Source organism: Meleagris gallopavo, chromosome 1 (genome assembly GCF_905368555.1).
Source record: "Meleagris gallopavo chromosome 1, MGAL_WU_HG_1.1, whole genome shotgun sequence".
Lineage (NCBI taxonomy): Eukaryota > Metazoa > Chordata > Aves > Galliformes > Phasianidae > Meleagris > Meleagris gallopavo.
This window is the reverse complement of record NC_139404.1, coordinates 137759162-137780958: the sequence shown is the minus strand read 5'-3', so window position 1 is coordinate 137780958 and position 21797 is coordinate 137759162. Positions and strand designations below refer to the sequence as shown.

Below are 21797 nucleotides of genomic sequence, written 5' to 3'. Positions count from 1 at the left end.
TTGCAGTCCTTGTTTTTCACATGTGATGCCAGGAATCCAGGGACCTCCAGACCGCAGGGCACAGGAAGAGAAGGATCCAAATCAGACATCATGCTAAGTAGAGAACTGTCTAAAGTTAGTACAATCTGAATGCAGATTACACAGAAAGAAAAAGCAGAGACACAAGTTGAATCCACTCCCAAACACCACAAGAACAAATCTTTTCTATTCAGGATCCTGTCAGTTTCCTTATAAGTAGCCTCATCTTAGCAGCAGCATACACAAATATGGTTCAGGGGATAAAGGTGTAGGAACATCAAGTTCCTAGACCCAGTAATTTTTGGATGAGACCCAGCTTTGCTTGTGGCAAGAGAAAAATACAGCTCCACATGTGTAGACACAGCACTTAGGCATCCAGCAGGCTCCATGGCAGAGACTCCAGAGATTTGGCTCTCCCCAGAAAAAGCAACTAAAAGAAGAATAACAGAATCCATTTACATGTTGTTCTAGTAGTTCTTCTATAAAATGGGAGATTTATGGATGAAAGCTATTCTGTAAAAGTTAACCTTTTGTAAAAGTTAATTTTGGCACCATGCTTATGGTTTGTCTGTAACTGTTCCTCCAAAGGTTAGTCTTGCAGTCATATAACACAAGAGCAGGAAGTTATAAATATTCAATTTTTGAATCCACAAGTTTTCAACACATTTATAGCAGTCATTTTATTGCCCATTCTACTTGTGTTCTTACTAAGTAAGCAGCAGTCTTTCTTGGCAGTAAGCATTTTATTCTAATAGCACATACTACCACCTGCTGTAAGAAACTGAAATTGCCTTTGCAATTGCAGAGCTTCTAAACCTCGATAAAGTAGTCAGCATTATGTTTAGAATAAATCAAGATTTCTGACATCTCCCTCTGATGCAAACTTAATTACCTAATCATCCAAATATTGTCTAATTTTATCTTAATTATATGTGATTGACATATCATATACATTTATATATAATACCAGGAGTTTGGCTGTCTCTAAGGCATATGGAAATCTATGAAACACTTCTGTTGTAGATATGAAAGAGTGTCTTACTTCAAAAATATTTATGAAGATTAGCCATTTTTAAGTAGAGAAAATTCAGTTGAGAAAGTAACAATTGCTCCAAGGTCAGCAGAATTTTTCTAATAAATCAAGACATTGGGGATCAACTTTTCAGAATACAAATTACTAAAATATTTATTAATTTACTCAGTTGACTCAAATGAAAGCTAAGAAATGTTTAGAAAATCAAGACATCACTTGGTGACTTTTTAGAATAATACTGAAGCGGAATGGAACACGTTATACTGATATTTTAATGTATGCCTCCCTGTTCTCTTCCTGCTATGTTGGTCTGTTTCCAATTTAGAAGCTGAATTATATGTAACTAACTCTTTTTGCCGAATATTCAGCATGCATAGATCCATGTAAGCGTTGTGAAGTCTATGAGCTTGATCACCCTAGTGTAACCTACCACTACAGCTATTCTCAGCTTTTCCACTATCTACCCATGAAGGAATGATTTGTTTAATCCTAAGAGTTATTGTTAATAAAAACAACAATAAAAGTACCAACTTTTTTTCGTTTTCCTTACTGTTTATGTAGTTTTACAATGTAGTTTTTCTTTTTTTTTTTACTCAATTGCCCCATCATTGTTATCCTCTCACCCTTTTCTCCCTTTGTTCAGATCTACACCTTAGGCACTCTCTACACACATTTTTCTTGGCGTCTTCAAGCTTCATTTCAGGCAGTGTCTCCAAAACTGAATGTCTTCTCTTTTTTTCTCTTTCTTCTTTTCCCCCTCCACTTTATTTATAGTCTCCATATCTTTCATTCAGAACCATTCTCTTGCTAGACTTGATTGATTTCCTCACTTTTTAACAACTCTCAAAGCTCCCCTTTTCTACCTGTAACAATGTCAAAACATTTTGCCATATGTTCTTGTGTTGCATTCCTAAACTCCATTCCCTGCCTACTTAAAGCTGAGCTTCCTGAACAGGTTTTTCTGAGCATCACTGTTAACAGTAGTGCCAACAGTAGTGCCCTGAAAGCAATGCAACACATCTGCCTTGTGATATCTATCTGATGAGCACTGCAGAGAGATGCAGGTGCTTTCTGGGATGGATAGATGGATGGATGTAAGGATGGGAAGAAGGAAGGGAGGAAGGGAAGAAGGGAGGAAGGGGGGAAGGGGGGGAAGGAAGGAGGGGGAGAGGAGGGAGGGAGGGGGAGAGGAGGGAGGGAGGGAGGGAGGGAGGGAGGAGGAAGGAAGGAAGGAAGGAAGGAAGGAAGGAAGGAAGGAAGGAAGGAAGGAAGGAAGGAAGGAAGGGAAGGAAGGAAGGAAGGAAGGAAGGAAGGAGGAGGAGAGGGAGGGGGAGAGGAGGGAGAGGAGGGAGGGAGGAGGGAGGGAGGAGGAGGGAGGGAGGAAAGGAAGGAAGGAAGGAAGGAAGGAAGGAAGGAAGGAAGGAAGGAAGGAAGGAAGGAAGGAAGGAAGGAAGGAAGGAAGGAGGGAAGGAAGGAAGGAAGGAAGGAAGGAGAGAAGGAAGGAGGGAGAGAGGAGGGAGGGAGGGGGAGAGAGGGAGGGAGGGAGGGAGGGAAGGGAAGGAAGGAAGGAAGGAAGGAAGGAAGGAAGGAAGGAAGAGGAAGGAAGGAAGGAAGGAAGGAAGGAAGGAAGGAAGGAAGGAAGGAAGGAAGGAAGGAAGGAAGGAAGGAAGGAAGGAAGGAAGGAAGGGAGGGAAGGAGGGAGGGAGGAGAAAGGGAGGGAGGGAGGGAGGGAGGGAGGGAGGGAGGGAGGGAGGGAGGGGAGGGAGGGAGGGAGGGAGGGAGGGAGGGAGGGAGGGAGGAAGGGAGGGAGGAAGAAAGGAAGGGAGAGAGGGAAGGAGGGAGAGAGGGAGGGAGGGAGGGACGGAGGGACGGGGACGAGGGAGGGAGGGACGGAGGGAGGGAGGGATGGAGGGATGGAGGGACGGAGGGACGGAGGCAAGAATAAAAGTTAAGCAACCCTCTCTTCTGCTTTAATGATAACCTCTGTCTTACTCTAAAATATCTCAGAGAGGTGTGATACCTCCTTAAATATCTAGGCCATTTCCTGTTATCTTGTTGCTTAACAACTATAATGTTTGTTGAGACATCTCATTCTGAAGCATTTTCCTTCCCTTTTTCCTTCTTCTTTTAAGCACCATAAATTACGAGGTATCTTTATGTAGGCACCTCATAAATTAAATACTTTAATAATCAGATCAACATGCTATATCTACAGGCACACGTTTGTTATTGCCTCAGAAGCAGTACATCTTTTTTTAAAGCAAGTATACATTTTTCGTTGTCAGACAAATGCATTAGTGAAGAGAATCTCTCTTAGTAACATTTTATTTGTCCAAACCTTTTTATTTTTCCTTTTATTTTGCTTTGGGTTAGTCAAAACAGAGCAGAGAAGAGATTACCTACAACTCAGCTTTATCACTGCTGTTTCTGTTCTGTTGAAGTCTGTAGGATGTCTCCAGAAATATTATCTGACAGGGAAATTGTTTCCACACTGTTTTATGCTTTCACCTGCCAGAAACCAAATCCACAAAAAAATTGAGTATGCTCTAGACTAAACAAAACAGTTAGCTTGCAGTTAGTATAAACCAGTTCTAAAATCAAAGGCTGCACCAGGATTGAGTTTTGTAAGTTAAAATATTGCCTCACATGTTGCTTGTTTTTAAAGATATCCACAGAAATTTTCTTATCATACGTGAAAACTAAATCTTAAATTTAAGTCCAAACCTACACATGCTTAAATACATGCTCTTTAAAAGTAAATTTAAAAGTAAATTTAAAAATACATAGATCAGTAGAATTGCTTCCATGCTTTAAAATTAACTATATGCTTAAGCAGTTGGCAGGATGAGAGCAACGAAAATGTGACAAGTAAAAGCACTGAACTCTTTTGCCTTTTTTTATAACCTATGATCTTTCATCTGCTACAAGGATGACACAGAAATGAAATCATCTGCTCTTGATGCACTAACAGACATGGGGGTTTTGCTTGTTTTTATTTGACTTAGCATTAACAGCAAAGGCATTTTCAACTATGAAACAGCAATATATCTTCAGGCTCTTTGAAATGCAAGCAAAAAGAAAAGGTCAATTATTACTAGAAATGCACACATCTTCACTGATGATACCATCAGAATAAGAGATGCTCTTCTCAAAAGTGAGCATTTTGATGAAAACCAATATTCTCCTACTCTGAAAGAAATAATTACACAGATGAATGAAACCATAAAGAAGATGATTATCTAAATGTTTCTGGTTGTTGGTGGTGGTGGGTTTTTTTTTTTTTTTGAGGGGTTGAAATTTCCTTTTTTAAAGTGTCATTTCTATAAACATCATTATTTTGTTTTCTGCATGACAGTAAAGTCAAATTAATTTTTAAGTCTTGATGTATACAAATATTCTGCTATTCTTTCTGCTATTCTTTCTACAAATTATTAGTAGTTAGATATGGCTCATCTTCCTTGATAAATGCATATAAATGGAAGCTCTGAATAGCTCTAATTCTCCTCTAGGAATTTATATAGGCATACAGAAACAAAACTGTACACAATCGTACATAGAAAAACATTACTTCTTTTCTTTTAGTTTAAGTAGGCAAAACAACTAAATAAGGACATAGATACACCAGAAAACTCAACTCTCACCAGGGCTTACACACAAGATTTCAGAGGCATTTCTATCTCATCAAAGTCTACAGAAGTGACCTCTTCTGTAGGAGGACACAAGTTTTGTGTGTGTGTGTCTGTATACACAAAGTTAGTATGTATAGGAAAAGCTAGATCTATATAAAGCTATCTGTGCCATGCTAATTTATTAAATTGTCACTGAAAACATAGCTTTTTGATGTTTTGGGATGTAGAAGCTCTAAACTTGAATCCATCTGTGAATGTTTATCATTCTGCATCTAGCTCTCACTGAATAAAATCTGTGAGGCAGATAAACTCTGAAGCAGTCAGCAACATGAGGCTCCTCTATGACTTCCACAGGAAAGATGCAGAATGCCTGCTGTAACCCACAGACTTGAGTCTACTTGCTTGGGTTTCCCCTGAAAAGCAGGAAGAAGTGAGCCTGCAGCCTGTCAACCACAGGATATTCAGCATAGGTCACCGACATCCGGTATAAAAACACTTACTGTAAAAGCAACCACCATCATTTTAAAGAAACTGAATTTTACGGCATATTAGGCCAAGCCCACACCAATAGGCAAGATTTGCAGTGCAAATTGGATTGAGTCCTTGCAAAGAGATGTAGGGATTGTGGATTATTATCTGCCTTCATCACTAACGGCACAGAGAGCTGCTCACTGCTATGAAAACTGAGATGCTGCTCTATATATCAGTAGCAGAAGACAAACTGCTTTTTAAGAAAGCCATAAAGCTTTAGTAGCAATTCAATGGGACTCTCAGAATTGCAGTGCTAACAAGAAGTCCCTAAGCTCTGCCTAAGGTGAGCTTTTAATGAATGTATCCCATTTTGCAACTCTAACACAGTGAAGATAACGATGTGATAATTTGTTGAAGCATTTAAAAAGCACGAATGATCTAAGGAGTAAATCATTAGATTTCCACATTATTAGAACAACTACTAATTATAAGTCAAAGACCAGCTAAAAAATCTGATGGGTGTTTTTCATAGATTTTCTAATTAATGATTAATTCCTGTAGTATTCATATCACGGCCTTGGTCATTGATGCAATTGGGAATGCTTACTGATGACCTAAAAATTGTGGAATCAATACTCTTCTTATTCAATGACTACAGGCCACAGGTGGTCAATTTCAAGAATTGTAAAGAGTAGCAGCTTTGTTTTATTTTTCATGCTCAGGAAGTAAAGTTACGTTGCTACAGTGAATTTTATGCAATTATATGTTAGCTGAATTTTCAGTGTACAGATATATTCCCTAAGCTGATTTATCAGAAGACTTCAAATGTCAACTCAGTATTCATAAAGAACGTTTGTTTGAATTAATAGATGGCTGCTGCCAGTAATATTGGGTTACAGAGCACAAGAACAGCCAGTCAAAAACAAAAACAAAAACAAAACAAAACAAAGTCATTGCTTGATTTGATTTTTATTCATTTTTAAGTACTTTCATTCTACTCTGATTGCTTTAGAATTTGTCTGCTTTATGAATGTCTTTAAAAGTAGATGTCGATGTTTTATGCTGTCGTAAGTGCCAACAATCACCACTGTTGATGAACATGGACTCATTAATGTCCACATCACTTACAGCACAAGGATGGTTCTTTCTCTCTTGAGTTTCGTCCAAATAGGACAATTAATTTTTACATAAGCTACTACATGTTTTACCAACACTAACCATGAAATTTAGTTTAACCTATGAATGACAAGAAGAAAAAAAAAAAAAAAGAAAAAAAAAGTTTTGCACAGAAAAGGTTACATTTTTTAACCAGTTGAACAGTTTTCAGAACTTCCATTATATGGAAGTTATCTTTATTTTTATTTTGAATTTCTGAAATTTATGACCTATAGATCCTTTAACTACTCCTTAAACAATACTTGTAATTATTAGTGCAAATAACATTAGACTGAAGCATGGAGAAAACAGATAAAACTCTCCAGCACAAGCCTATTAAAACAGATGGTATGATACTGCAACAGTATGACAGTGTGCTGTCTTATCTTTATTTTGGATTTTGAAGACCAATTCTTTTTAAATGCTTTTCAGTTACATATTCTTGTGATGAGTTAAGGAAGGGCATGGCAATGCCAAATACTTGTGTGGAATGCAAACCCTGAAGTCCTTAAGGAAGAAACTGCTTGTCTTAAGGAAAATGAACACTGCATTAGCAACAACACTATAAAATGAATGGATCTCCTATACGGTTGGAAGTTGCAGCATTCCTTCATCCTGCACAATACCCATTTACTTCTGTGAAGCACTGAAACACCACATAATTGAATCAAATGATTTCGATGTGAATTTCTTTCAATTATCAAATCACCTACCCAAGTGCTATAGGAGTGGCAATTATTTAATCTATGAAATGAAAAGAGACAATCTGTGGAACAGTTTTCAGTCTACCAGTCTGTTTCCCTCATCTTTGATTCTTTCTGTTCTTCCTGTTGATTTCCAAGTAGAAATTACTTCATAATAAGAGTACTGTATTTTTTTCCCACAAGTCTTGGATTCACTGAAAATTCATATAAAGCAGGTAATAGCATTGCATTTTCAGTACCCTTCTTACTAAATAAAGATGACAAATGGCACCAGGTTACAGAAGACCACAATACAGATGAGACTGATAGATTCTCAAGAGTCTGCATAAACATAGCAAGTAAAAATGAAGGTATTTGCAAGAGGGGCACACATCAAGACAAATCGAGCAAACTGAGCACTATGTTGCAGCACTGCAACACACAGTTCTCTAAGCAACAGATCCAAATGAGAGAGTTTTAAAGTAGTTTTGTGGCTTTCTGATTAGATACTTTGATACCTAATGAAGTACAAAATTTTCCTGTTACTGCATTCATTGTTCTCTCTTCATGTGAGCACAATATAGCAGATTGAAGCAGGAAAGGTGCTATAATAGGCAAAGGAATGTGTTTTCATCTTGCTGTGCCTTGGGTTGACTAACTTTATGAGAGGATGAGAGGATGAGTGGAGGAGTCATTACAGCATCTGGAATGCTATTATCATTTCTTCTTTCCAAGATGGGTTCACACAGACTTTCCCTCATATAGGCCACTAATGGCTTCTATCTCTTCTTAGTCACTTGCAGAGCCTAGGCAAAGCAATATCTTTGGTAAATTTGGGTAGAATTGGCTGTTTGGTTTAGAAGCTGTTAGATACGAGTAGACACAAACACAAGCATTCACACTTCAATTGCTCGGTACTGATTCTTTTAGAAAACTTCATGAAAATGTTAGGGGAGGCAGAGGGAACAAGTAAATATTCTGCTCTCTCTGTAAAAAGATCTGATTTTAAAAGTTGCGTCTCTCTTCAGTTTGCCTATGATCCTCGCTTTTTGATTAACATAACATTTTCCTAGGAAAAGAAAAAAGAAAAGGAATAAGAGCCTGGGAAGCTGCTATTACTATACACAGCAATAACAGCACATAGATTTTCCCTGAATCTATTTAAAAAATGTGATTGCTATGCAAGTTTGTTAAAATATATATACATGTTTTATGAAAATAGCCCTTTTTTTTAATCTCCCTCTTTCAGTTTTTCCTCCCCCCTTATAGTAACTCTGCTGTGTGCATTTCAAGCATATATGACTTAGTACTGGTAGAGAAACTTGGCTCAGACTTCTGAGGAAATTACTAAATTATGAGAAAGAGCTGTGAGAAAGTCTGCAGAATGGAGTTCCGTGAGATAAGAAAGGTAAAATTGTAGACGGAGGTAGGATTGTTGAAAGTGGGAGTGCTGGTAGATGAAGCATTCAAGGGGAAAAACACCAAGATGGAAAAGAAACAAGTCATGAAGAATGAAAAGGGATGTGGATGTTAATGCAGGAAGAGCTAAGATCCAGAGAGCAGCAGTGACCTGACCTGGCTTGGAATCTTCTCAACCTGACCTCATTACTGGCTCCCCATGGCTGGCAAAGACTGTGGGTTTCATATGGGAAGGAGGAAAAACTGAGTACACAGACATTTAGCTTCATTTTTTAATAAAAACCTCGCTATCTCTTATACGTGCCAACCAGCTATATTCTCCAAGCTGTATATATTATGCTGACACTTCTCTTTGTAAGTGGCTGAAGGTGTCCAAAGTGATCCAAACAGGGACAGTTACATCCATTTGGTAACATTCAGCAGCTATGCTGAGTTTCTGTTGTTGCCACATAACACAAATTAGTTCAAAAAGGTGTGTATCATTGTTGCCTAATGAAAAGTATACATACAAAATGTTTTGTACTATACGTTTCATCTTCCAGCCTTTGAAATATGTATTTCCCTCTCAAACCAAGTCAGAAGACTGTGTATTTCCCTCTCAAACCAGGCAGGAGCAATACAGTCACTGATTGGTACACTGTTGTCCCAAACTGAAGCTGACACTGGGAAAACTTACACGTCTTCAACCAGCAGAAAAGCTGTGATGTGTGAACTCTCTCTTCTCTATCTTGGAAGTTCTCTGGAAATAAAGTCTTCTCTGTATCAAGAGGAAAAACATCAAGATGGAAAGATATTCTCACTAGATCCTGTGGACCAGTAGCTGGGGCACCTACCTGGAGTGCCATCCCGTTTCTACCATAATTTCTCTTTTTATACAAAGATTGTCTGATGTAAAATGAATGAACAGATTTGACAGCAGGTACTGAAACTTACAATGGCAAGTGCTATATGCATTAGTTCCAATTATAAAGTTATTTTAAAAGCAAAACGTGGACCCTTGGATGTCACCAGAGGAGGTCATGCCTAGCCAATCTGGTGGCCGCCTATGATGGAGTGATGGCATTGGTGGATAACAGGAAGACAACCGGTGTCATTTATCTGGACTTGAGCAAGGTCTTTGACATTGTCCCCCATCACATCCTTATCTCCAAATTGGAGGGAGATGGATTTGATGAGTGGACTACCCAATGGATAAGGAATTGGGTAAGGCCACAGACAGAGGGTGATGATTAATGGTTCTGCATCCAGGTGGAGGCCAGTAATGAGCGGCGTCCCCCAGGGGTCTGTCTTGGGACCGGTACTCTTTAACATCTTTATCAATGACATCGATGACGGAATCAAGTCCACCCTCAGCAAATTTGCTGACAACACCAAGCTGAGTGGTGCAGCTGACAGTGGAAGGAAGGGATGCCATTCAGAGGGACCTCAACAGGCTTGAAAGGTGGGCCTGGGTGAATCTAGTGAGGTTCAACACAGCAAAGTGCAAGGTTTTGCACTTGGGCTGGAGGAATCTCAGGCATCCATACAGACTGGAAGGAGCAGTCCTTGAGAGCAGCCCTGCGGAGAAGGACCTGGGGGTCCTGGTGGATGAAAAACATTGTGCTCTTGCAGCTCAGAAAGCGAATGGTATCCTGGGCTCCATCAGAAGAGGGGTGGCCAGCAGGGTCAGGGAGGTGATTGTCCCTCTCTACTCTGCCCTCGTGGAGTACTGTGTCCAGGTCTGCGGCCCCAATACACGAAAGACAGAGCTGTTGGTGAGGATCCAGGGGAGAGCCATGAAGATGATCAGGGGACTGGAGTACCTCCCCTCTGAAGACAGGCTGAGGGAGCTGGGCTTGTTCAGCCTGGAGAAAAGAAGGCTGTGAGGTGACCTAATTGCAGCCTTTCAGTACCTAAAGGGAGCCTATAAACAGGAGAGGAGTCAACTCTTTGAAAGGGTAAATAACAGCAGGACAAGGGGAAATGGTTTTAAGCTGAAGGAGAGAAGACTTAGGTTAGATATCAGGGGGAAGTTCTTTACTATCAGAGTGGTGAGGTGCTGGAACAGGCTGCCCAGAGAGGTTGTGGATGCCCCTTCCCTGGAGGTGTTCAAGGCCAGGTTGGGCAGCCTGTTCTGGTACTAAATGTGGAGGTTGGTGGCCCTGCACGTGGCAGGGGGTTGGATATTCATGATCCCTGAGGTCCCTTCCAACCCAGGTCATTCTGTGATTCTTTGACCTGGACCAGTGCTTTTCAAAGGATAGTTTATGAGTATCCAACTTTATGAAGAATCCAGGCTCAGTGCCAGTCCTGTCTTAGATATCTAAATTTGAACGGAAAAAAAAGTAAAAATCATTCTGCTTAATGTCTCTCTCTTTTTTTTTTTTTTTCTTCGTCTTGATAGGGCAGAAGAAAGCTGTCAGAAGCCACATAAATCTTTAAGTCTTGAAATTTTTCCACTCAGTTTTTTGGGTTTCTAGAAAGAGGTCCCTTTTGATATGACAGTTCATTTGCAGAGTATCTTCCCAGGCTTTGGTAGGAAGCTTTGGTTTCAGTATAATACGACACCAGCACACCTGATCACTATTTGAAGTTAGATATATAAGATGGAAGAGTCAACATTAAGGTAGGAGGCTATATTGGCAGAAATCATTTCTTCCTTGACATGTTCTTGAAACTGCTTATGTACATTCATGGATCATTATACACTGAAATTATTTCACACAGTTTGCCAAATGCCTGTGATTCAAGTCCTTTTCTGTATTTAAGTAATTTCCAAGTTCTTCTGCCAAGTATATGGTAATTAAAACAGCTTGTATCCCTCTTTCAGATGTATTTAAGACCAAACCTAGCACAGGGTCTGCAAAGTGAAACCCCACCTAAAAGGAATGAGTAGATTAAAAAAAAAAAAAAGAAGCAGTTGACTCACTAACATTGCCAAGACCGCTTCTGCTGGATGCTAATGACCCAAGTTATCTGTGCTGGCCAGCTGCCTAACTATTCGGTTCCTGCCTGATTTTCACTGCTTGGGCTGATCTTCACGGAACCATTATTGTACAAATGCAGCTGAATAATTTAAATCTCTACTTTTATTCTTGCTAGCTTTTAAAATAATTGCAAAAGATAACTTGTGATTGTGTGTTTTCTGATTGCTAAAACTTTTGCGAGATAAGAAATTAATATTAAAATTTTCTACAGGAATTCTGAAATTTAGTCAGAGGGCAGACCACTGCGAGTGAAGGTTGTGGAAGAGTTGAGCAAAGCCCTGCCATTGCACTGACCTTGCCACTCTGACTCTGCTGGACATTCACACTGGGTTGTTTGGTTCCCTCAACATAGTGCTTTCAATCTCTCCTCAGTCTCCATTATGTCTGAAATTATAGCCAATTGGACTAGGTGATCTTAGTGATCTTTTCCAACCTTAATGATTCTATGATTCTATGATCTAGACAGTACCAGAAGGTCTGGTTTGGGGTGGGAACAAAGTTAAGTGTGGAGTAGTCTGTATGTACAATTATTAAGACATTTCAGCACATGTTCTTGTCATCTTGCCTTTCCATCCATCTCTAAACACATCTGTGTTTTCATAGAATAAGGAAGAAAAAGGTAAGGGCAGAAAAGCGCTATCAGAGGCACCACATAAATCTATAAACACTGCATCTAGACAGAGACAAGCATATAGATAGTATGCACATTTACCTGGTAGGTATTCTGGTAGGTTTTTGAAAATTTATTTTAGGAAATAAGAGATTTAGATTTACTTTTCGTGCCCTGCAATCCCTGGAGTTCACTTATACTGGACAGACAAGCAAGCCGCAGCAGCAATCCAGAGCAGGGCCTCAGCAGAGCTGTGCTGCAGCCCTGGGCAGCCTCTACTTGTTCCAGTACCTGACATGAACACAGAATTCTGTAAGCCAGACCAGAATTCACAAACAATGACCCATCACAAAGCATGTGCATTCATGCATGTCAAGACAAATACTGCGTAATTCTAGATACATTTTACACTAAAAGGAGATTTATTATAAAACAAAATACAAGCATGATTTTGGAAAGTTTGAATTGACCACTTTTGCAAAAAATACAATTTAAGAAGGCAAATTATCCAAAACATATACAATAGAATCTTTCTCCTAGATGATTATATTTTTGAGTACCAGGTCTCCTTCTAGTACAAGGATGTCACTTTATTTCCCTCAATTATTAAAAAAATAAAATATTAAAATCTCCAATAGTTTGTTACCTATACTGCACCTCAGATGCCATCAAGGTCTGCCAGAAAACCATGTGGTCTGTGAAGCAGCTGGTTATAAACTGCTTCAAAGAGAAGAACTTATAGACATCAATATAGAAAAAGTGCTTACAGGCTTAGTGTATAAGTGAAAGAAAGTTGGAGTAAAATTATGTTTTTGTTTCTCTTGTGTCTTTAATTTATGAAAATTGTTAATACCTATGATCTCACTTTTCTGTCCTGGTTGTTCTTGTACCACTGTGCCACACTGTTTTACAAAGTACACGCTGGCCTTCACTTACAGCTAGATGGAATTAACAAAATTGTTTATTTGTATTCTGTTCAGGCAATCCTGTTCAGAGGTTTTACTGTGAAAGCTGTCATATTCATATTTTCTTTTGCCTTAGATAATCTTTAGCTTGTTAGCTGTAATCACTGTTTAAATCTTTCTTATTACCTCAATAGCACTCAAGGATTTTAATTAAAAAATAATAATTCCATGACACATTTAACTACATCTATTCTAATAATACATGGGAACGTTCATATAAAGAATTGAAGTGTAAGACGGAAATACTCAAACTGGCTTTTGACTGGGTTAATAAAATCATTCTGCTGGCAGCACACAGGTCTGGTATTTAAAATCTGTAATGCACCAGTCAGAAGAGGCTAAGGCTGGGGAGAAGTGTGGGAGAACAGACAAGAAAAAAACAACCACAAAACATAAAATGAGACTTGTCTGTTACCGTCTTTTCCCTGCATATGCATATCTAAACACACACACAGGGCACCTATCCACCTGCATTTGACCACAATGTTGCATATTTTGGCTTCTCAGTGGTTAACCAGAAGCTCCTTAATTGCAGGTGTGAGATGTGGAAGCTGAAAAGAAAGTTTGAAAAACACCTCGCATCTTGGTGCTGCTGCAGGAATGCCTGATGCAGCAAGGCATGGTTTAAAGTTGCCCTATACAAGAACTGGGAAGAAGCCTGCTCTTCCCTGCATCCCACTACCCTGCAGGGATTGGCGCTGTGGACTCGAGCACTGGCCATGATTTTGAAGTCTACCAGCACAAGAATGAAGCTTTTACTTAAGCAACTCTGGATCACAGCTGGGCAAGCAGTTAAGATGCTGGACTTGTTTTCATCTTCCAAACTGATGCAGCTATGAAAGATCTTCTGTTCTCTCACATATAAACATGTACACTGGAGTACTGTTCTCAATTTTGGGGACCCCACCACAAAAAGAACGTGCGGAGCTGTTGGAGCGGGTCCAGAGGAGGGCCACGAAGATGACCAGAGGGCTGGAGAAACTCTCCTTATGAGAAAAGATTGAGATAGTAGGGCTTGTTCAGCCTGGAGAAGAGTGGGCTCTGAAGAGACCTCACTGCAGCCTACCAGTACTTGAGGCAATCTCATGAACAGGAGAGAACACATGAGAACTCATAGCACATGCACTCATCTTGTGTGTAACAATCATTTTTTTCTTGAGATTAAAGTTCAGAAGACTATTTTACTTTGTTTACAATACATGACACAGGAGAAAATTGAACTCCAGTTTCATAATTCTACATAGTTCCTCTATCTGCAGCATTAACAGAATAATGAATTTAAATATATTTTATCACTAATATTGCAATGTGTCTGTTGAAATATTATTGTTCTATGGGTTTCCAAATAAAATCACATGCTTGGGCATTCTACAACTTTCTGCATTCTTTGTAAGAAAATATAAATACTAATGCTTGCAGTTTAAAGTTGAAATCATCCCTTATGTTCTTCAAAATAATCTTCCTCAAAAATTACAAAGAAAGGAAAAGTTACATCGCTTGAAAAGATACCAATTACCTGCTAAATATATTTTATCTAAAAGAAAATAATTTGAGGACAGACACCTCTTAATTCCCATACTTCTGGAAAGTTACACAGAGAAACATCTGAACCCTAAGTGCCAACTCTATCTTTACTATTCCATTGATACTATAATTCAAACTTACAGACAGTTCCCTCATTTGTATCCACTCACTGCAAAAAGTAGTACAGTAAAACTTCATAGGCCCATCCACTGCAATGTGGTATAACAGCTGTTACCAGCTGCAGATGTCTTCTGCTTGGTTTAACTGACTGTTACCAGGAATTTCTCAAGCCACCTTCAAGTGAATATTATTTTCTCTTTCACAGAAAATTTTATAACCTATAACTTCAAGCCCCTCTTTTCAAAGAAGTCAAAATTCTGAAATTACCTATGAATTGAAATGATTAAATGACTCAGATATTCTACAGAAAGGTTGAAACTGATTGTTACAAAAAAGTATGTCAACCTCACTAGCAAAATAATGAGATTTTTAAAACCTGTCACCAGATCATTAAATCGGCGTGCCATCAGAGGAGTTACACGCCTTATCTGTCGTTTGCCATAGCTGACAGAACTAAGAGATTTTAACTGATTGCTCTTCACTTGAATAAGTGGACCTTCTGCTTCTCCAAGGTTTTTAAGCAGACTCAAAACTAGCAGGTGTACTGTTTCTGTGAAGAGTAAGTGAAAATTGATCAACAGCATCATGTAGGTTCGGTGGTGGTGGTGCTTTCTAACCTGTGAAGTTCTGGTCCATCAGAAATCCTACTCGTGTGGTTAAAATAATTTCCCTTGGAAATTATCATTGGTGCATGCCAAGTATCAAAATAAACTGACTGCCACTTAGCTACACAGGTTAAATAAGTGAATCAGCCCTGTTCTTCAGACATAAAGAAAATATGAATTGATTAACTAAGAGAACACAGTTTTCATTACTGCTTGAATAATAAATTTTTTTTAATCACATTTTAAGCAACACTATTTATAGCCTCCTACCTAATTAATCATTTAATTAGTTAGTGATCACATCGTGCAGTATGTATAAAGAAAAGCATATATGAAAAGTTTCTTGTGCTGACTAAATACAAATTCCTGCCATTCTCCAGCAATTTATCTTCTTAAGAGAAGGAAGAAAATGAAGGAATTTAGTTCTGATATTCACTAAATTAAAAGCTGCATAAATAGACCCAAAGCTATTGTAATATCACAGCTCAGTAGTACTACAAAAAGAGGTAAGCTTTTTTTCATCCATGCAATTGAGCTTCTCCACTATTATTATTACTACTTGCAATATTTTAAATGTGATTGCTAGGATCATACATCTTCAACAATCAGCTGCTTGCAATCTATTGTGTATACATCATTACCTTCGGTGTTATTAACTTTTGGGTCTTCAACAGATAATTAAGCCATTAATAGCATGGTATTTTACAAGACTGTATTTTAAGTCTTATCTGCAGATGCAAAATGTATCTTTTTAAGCCCCTCAAAATGGCAGAAATGCCAATTAGTTATTTTCAGTATATAGGAATAAGAACACAAAACATGAAATAAATTCAGAGGACTGAGCAGCAGTGTCAGTCTGTAAACACCAAACAACTAGCAAAGGCCTTCTTGTTCTGCCACTGGTACACAGACTAACAACTTTGTGGAAAGCAATCCTCCCCCTCCCATAAAAAGTGAAATATTCTTACTCCTATTTTTAGGTTTCAACTTATTCATAGACTTAACAAGGCAGGTGTATTCCAAGTATTAATGGAATTAGAACAATTCAGTAAATTATCCTAGGAATAAATAACTGTTGTCAGTATCATATTCCAATGCCTTCTGAATGTCAGTTTCTTAAGATTGTGCTTTCTTACTTTCTCCTTTAATAACAGGAGAGCTCCAGCAGGTCCTGAACGTTGCTCTCTTCTCCCCTCTCTTTCACTGACAGCATTTTTGAAAAGTGGCAGTGAATAGGAACAACACCAGACTTTTCTTCCCTGAAAGTATAAGATCTACAGTTCTCTTTTCTCAGCTCTGTTCTTCCTCCACTTCTTCACAACCATCATCACCTAAAATAAGCTTCATATTACAGTGTAAACTGGAAGGTTTGTTTTCAAGACAAGTTATTTAAAAACGAATAAAATAAAATTAGTTTTACACAAGATGTAAATAAGCAAAAAAAAAAAAAAATTCACCTACAAAATCCCTATTTTCAAAGATCTAACTGTAATTAAGGAAATGGGAGCATTTACTGCAGTGAAAAGTACAACAGGACGATGTTTTGTAATCAGAGGTCTTCAGGAAGTTCAAACTGCAGGCAAATGTTTCAGCATTTTGACTCCAGCTTTTCCTCTCTTGAACACTGTCTTTGATGGATGATGATTAGCTAGCAATATGGCTAGTTTTATATGGGTTTTTTTGTTTGTTTGTTTGTTGTTTTTTTTATATACCAATCAGAACAGACAGGAGACAAGTTTTTTTGTACACAAGCACCTTTACTGGTCTATCTCAGCTCATACCACTACCTACAGATCTTGCCTTATATTCAGTCTTCCTTAGACATCATGCCAGAAATCCTCTGCATACCTCCTTAATTTGACTTCTTATGAAAAGCTTTAGAGCCTGGAACAAACACTCCTACTTCCTGAATCATTTCCAGCCTTCAATTGTTTCTCAGAATTTTCTTAAAACTAAGCAGATCCACAAAATTCTTCAAACTTTCTTGACTTTTTACAGTAGTTTCTATTCTGCCACGAGAAATGATTCTGTTGTGTCCTCCCACAGCCTATATTCTAGATGTATACACTTTACCCACAGAGCAATACATTCCAGCCACCAAAGTGTCCACAGAAGATCCCTGAAGACCAATTAACAATTCCTTTATTACACTGATATATGAAGTACAAAATTTCTTGTTAAACATTTTAATGTAAACTTGCAAAAAAGTAACTGAAAGAAGAAAATACACCAACTAAATTATTTGACATTATCTAGTATGCTAACTATCATGCTACATATAAATATGCATGCATAACAACTAATTTCTAAACTAATTTCTAGCCCTAATTACAACTGAGGCAAAACACAAAATGAGACATGAACTAAACCAGCATACTGAACCCACAGGATACTTTTAAATTTGTTTTTGTGAAAAAGAAACCTGCTGTTAATACGCTGTGGGAGTTAGTAGAAGACTATGAAGCTTGGTGAGAAATTATTAGATTTAGATTCCGCAGCCTTGCATAGCTTTGAAAGAAAAAGAAAAACATTACTAGTAATTCATATTTTTCAAGAGTTATTTCTCACTTAAAAACAAATAAATAAATAAGCAGGCAGACTTAAAACATACTTTATTTTAAAAATATACATTCAAGTAAATATCTGGAAATTCATTGCACATTACTGAAAAAGCACATGAAACTTTTTTGAAAGATAATGTGTACAAGCCTGGTTACGTCATGGTTGACGGTTTAACTTGAACTGTAATGGAAAAAGATATCATTACAGTTAAGTAATTAATTTGTAGTTTATAGATATAGGTAAGTATTAATTTATTAGCACCTCAATATGAAGTTTGAGTTCTATTTTACAATGTTTATAGAAAGAAACATTGGATCAATGCAATATCCTAAAATCAAAGTGCTACTCAGGTTGCACGGAGCTTAATACTAAAACCAATGTAAACAAAGTAAAACAGCACAAAGAAAGCATATAAATTACTCAAGTATGCACCATACCATACATATATCGTATTCTTTTTTAAAAAAAATATGAATCTCATCATCAATTGATAAATAAATAGTAAAATTTCCATGAGATAGTTATTGTCTCCATCTTGAACAACAGAGGCAAGCATTGCTAATAGCAAGGAATTCTCTTATCTAAAAGATTAGATCTCTTCTGAGAACTGTCGTTGAAGTAAAAGGCTTACATTACTTATCTTGTGGCTTTTTCTCTCTCACCAGCATAGCTTTGCATCCTCTTGCTTCCATGACAGTATAGCTACAAGTCTTCCTTCAATTCCAGAAATAGTGTTATTCTTCAGCCACAGGTTTAAAACACAAAGAAAATTTAAGACAAGCTCATAATATCCAGTTCAATTTGTGACCAAAACTTTTAATCTAAGGTTAAAAACCACTTTAAATTAAGAACTGATTTTCATTCTTTGGGGCTCCTTCCTTAATTGACACTGTTACCCACAGCTCAGATACAATTTTAAATTTTTTCCCAAACATTCTCCTGAGAGCTTTCACCTCTTTTACCCGGGAATGATCTTCTCCTATAACAACATGGGACACACCTTCCTCAAGAAGAGGAACTACTTTTGCACCATAAAAACGGAGCTCCAAAGCTCTAACTGATAGTCTTGTGCCATGGATTTTGGTACTGGGCTTGTTAATAGTAGCATAATAGTCCACATAAATAGTGTTTCCTCTGAATATACACAGTTGACAGCTGTTCCATGAGTATCGTTCTTCTAACTCAGCAATCAAGTCCAAAGGCATCCTCTTATTATCCTTCACTCTTGAGAACACTTCCTTGAGTTGTGCAACATCTGTATCTGCTGTGTAGCTGTCTCCATAGCAATCATACTCACGAGCAAAATGTTCTTTTGTGTCAGGAGACATGTGAATCATAAAGGCTGGCTGCCAAGGTACCAGCATTTTGGACTGAAAACACTGAAGAAGCCACTCTGCTTTAACCACATCATATTTGTTGGAAGCAATGATGTTTTTAACTCTGACATTCTCAGCTCCTACAATGACACAGTAAGTGTCAGGTCCAGGGTTCTGTACCACACTGCCACCACATTCAGCTATTTTGCTTTCCAGTTCAGACTTGGAGTATCTTCCTGTTCCTGTCATAACACAAAATTCTACATCCTCAAACACACTGGAAACTTTGTTGACATTAGAAAGATCGGGAGCTTTAAATTGCTCAGCTATTCCAATTACCTTCTTCACCTTTGGTACAGTTCTCCTTTTCTTCTCTTGTGGCTCATCATATTCATCAATATATAGGTGCTTGGATGCCAGCTTCCCTTCTGCTCTGCTTCTAAGATGTTCTAGCATGTCCAAAGTCATGCATTCATACCATTCTTTGTCCTCTCTTATTTTTTCAATTCTGGGGAATCTCAAAGTACAGTCAGTTTTGTACATATCACTGTCAACAATCTCAGCTGCCTTGATCTGAACTATGACAGAGTTGCAAGGCTCAATGTACATTTCAGGTTTTTCAGTGCCACACAAAATGTTACAAGGAGGGTCCTTCCTATTGTAAGGCTTCCAATGTTTAGCCAGTTTCAAACCCAGATCATATAACTCCTTCATAGTGTAGCCAGAGCCAACACGACAAATAGAGTGGAAAGCAGTAGGTTTTTCATTTGGAGCTGGAGTTTCTGCAATAGCACACAGAAAATGAGACATCATTCCACCACGTGAGCCTTTTCCCCAGTACCCACCAACAATAAGAAGATCTAGCTCATCCATCAGCCCGTTGACATATTCCGGCTTGATTTTTAACCAGCCTTCCCCACGTTTGTCAGGCTTGTAGGTGGACATGGGATCTTTTATCATAATCCCTTCCTCTCTGTTATCTATTGCTTCATTTAAAGCATCAATTACTTCTTTTCTTGTCCTGGCACTTTTTTTATGTACAACATGTATCCTGCCTGTTACTGGGGTAAATACATTATTTAAGATCTTGTATCTTTTGCTCAGGGATTCATGACCCAACTTCTGATCATTTATCATTAATACATCAAACACACAGAAGCAGGTCTGCAGATCAGAGTCCTCTACCATTCTTTTGATGTCAAATTTGTTTCCTTTTTGCATAAAGGTTTGTGTTTCAGGATTGTAAGCCATCATTTCACCATCAAGAATGCAATTTTGTATGTCATTTTTAAATACATTATGAATAAACGGTGTTAATGAGCCATCAAGAGGGGAAGCACCAAACTGCTGAGTATAGTCAAACCCGTTTCTGGAAAAATATTTATACACATCACCATCTTTGTGCATCTGCATACGTTCACCATCCAGTTTAGTTTCTATGTAGAATACCTGGTTATTCATCTGCTTCTCAATTTGCTGGACGTCAGCAATAGCAGCGAGCATTGGTTTAAAGGCAGAAAATAACATGATAGAAACATCGCTAAGTGAGACAGAGGGATCGTGCAGCTGCCTACAAACTTTTTCCAAATCTGTTGTGACATTGTGTAATTCAGCAGCATCAGGATGAAAAATTGAAAATATCGTTTGTTGACTAACACCAAGTTTTAGATCCTTTATAATCATCCGGATAAGCCACTTTTGCTCGAGTGCTGTGCTTTGGGTAATTAATTGAAGAAGGCTTTTCTTTACCAGTCCCTTGTTTTTTGCAGCATTGTTGTTTGCAATGGCATCCAGCAGTTCATTGACCTGCTCTACAGTCAACCTGCCTCGCTTAGGGCTTCGGGGTTTTAACACAAAGTATGCAATCATTGCAAAGTCTCCGGCATCTCCTCGTGAACCAGTGGGCGTTCTGTAATTTAAAAGCTTCACAGCATCCTTTCCATCTTTTGGTAGGTTAAGCAGCTCAATGTAAAGCTTTGCAAGCATGGTTTCCTTAATTCCATACGCCATCCTTTCCCTTTCCAGCTGTGGAAGAATAAGTCGCATAGCAGGATAGAAAGAATCGGTGACATCTTTCTCTTTTTGATGGAGAGCACTGTGGAATTTCCTCCAGGAATCCAAGAAATCCTTGAAGTACTTAGTTTTCTCCGGACGGGATTTACACTTCTGTATTCGCTCCAGGGTGGAACACAGGTCTGCAAAAGGCACATGTGAGGCCACTGTTCTTTTAGGAGAAAGCTGTGAGGCGGGTGCAGAAGCCATCCAGGTAGGTTTTTTCACTAAACCAGAAAAATACACACGTTTGTAAAGGAAGGAGATGCCAGCATATTATTCCATCTCAAAAGAAAATAAAATACATACAGGATGTGCCCCTCAGTACACACCCTTGCTGTGGGCAGGCCCACTGCCACCATCACACCGTTACCACAGTATCAACGAGGCCCGCCCGCCCCTTTCCAGAGCAGAGGAGGAGTAGCAGAAGACTGGGTGAGACGGAAAGGAACCGCCGCAAGCCGCCGGCCCCAAACAGACTTACACAGAATCAGGGAAGCGCAAAGCCCGGAACCGCTGTTCTCAGCCTTCCGCCCCTCCCCTACTCCGGAAGGGGCGGAGCAGGGCGGTAGTGCCACCGCGCTGCGCCTGCGCAAAGAGCGCTGCTGCGGGGAAACCGCAACGGCCCGGCAGGGCCTGAAAAAAAAGAAGAAAACGGAAAGAGAAGCG

At 38.7% G+C, this 21797-nt stretch overlaps 1 protein-coding gene across 1 annotated transcript; it reads right to left on the bottom strand.

The window, feature by feature from the left end:
- Positions 1 to 17793: 17793 nt before the first annotated feature.
- Positions 17794 to 21746, bottom strand: LIG4 (DNA ligase 4). The gene is made up of 2 exons (XM_003203219.5): positions 21613 to 21746; positions 17794 to 21355 (listed from the first exon to the last, which is right to left on the bottom strand). Exon 2 carries the CDS (start codon positions 21336 to 21338, stop codon positions 18600 to 18602), a length of 2739 nt encoding a protein of 912 aa, XP_003203267.1. The 5' UTR covers positions 21339 to 21355; positions 21613 to 21746; the 3' UTR covers positions 17794 to 18599.
- Between the last annotated feature and the right edge of the window lie 51 nt (positions 21747 to 21797).

Coding starts and splice junctions, on each gene's coding strand:
- LIG4 (XM_003203219.5), bottom strand. CDS start 21,338: ATGGCTTCTGCACCCGCCTCACAGCTTTCTCCTAAAAGAACAGTGGCC.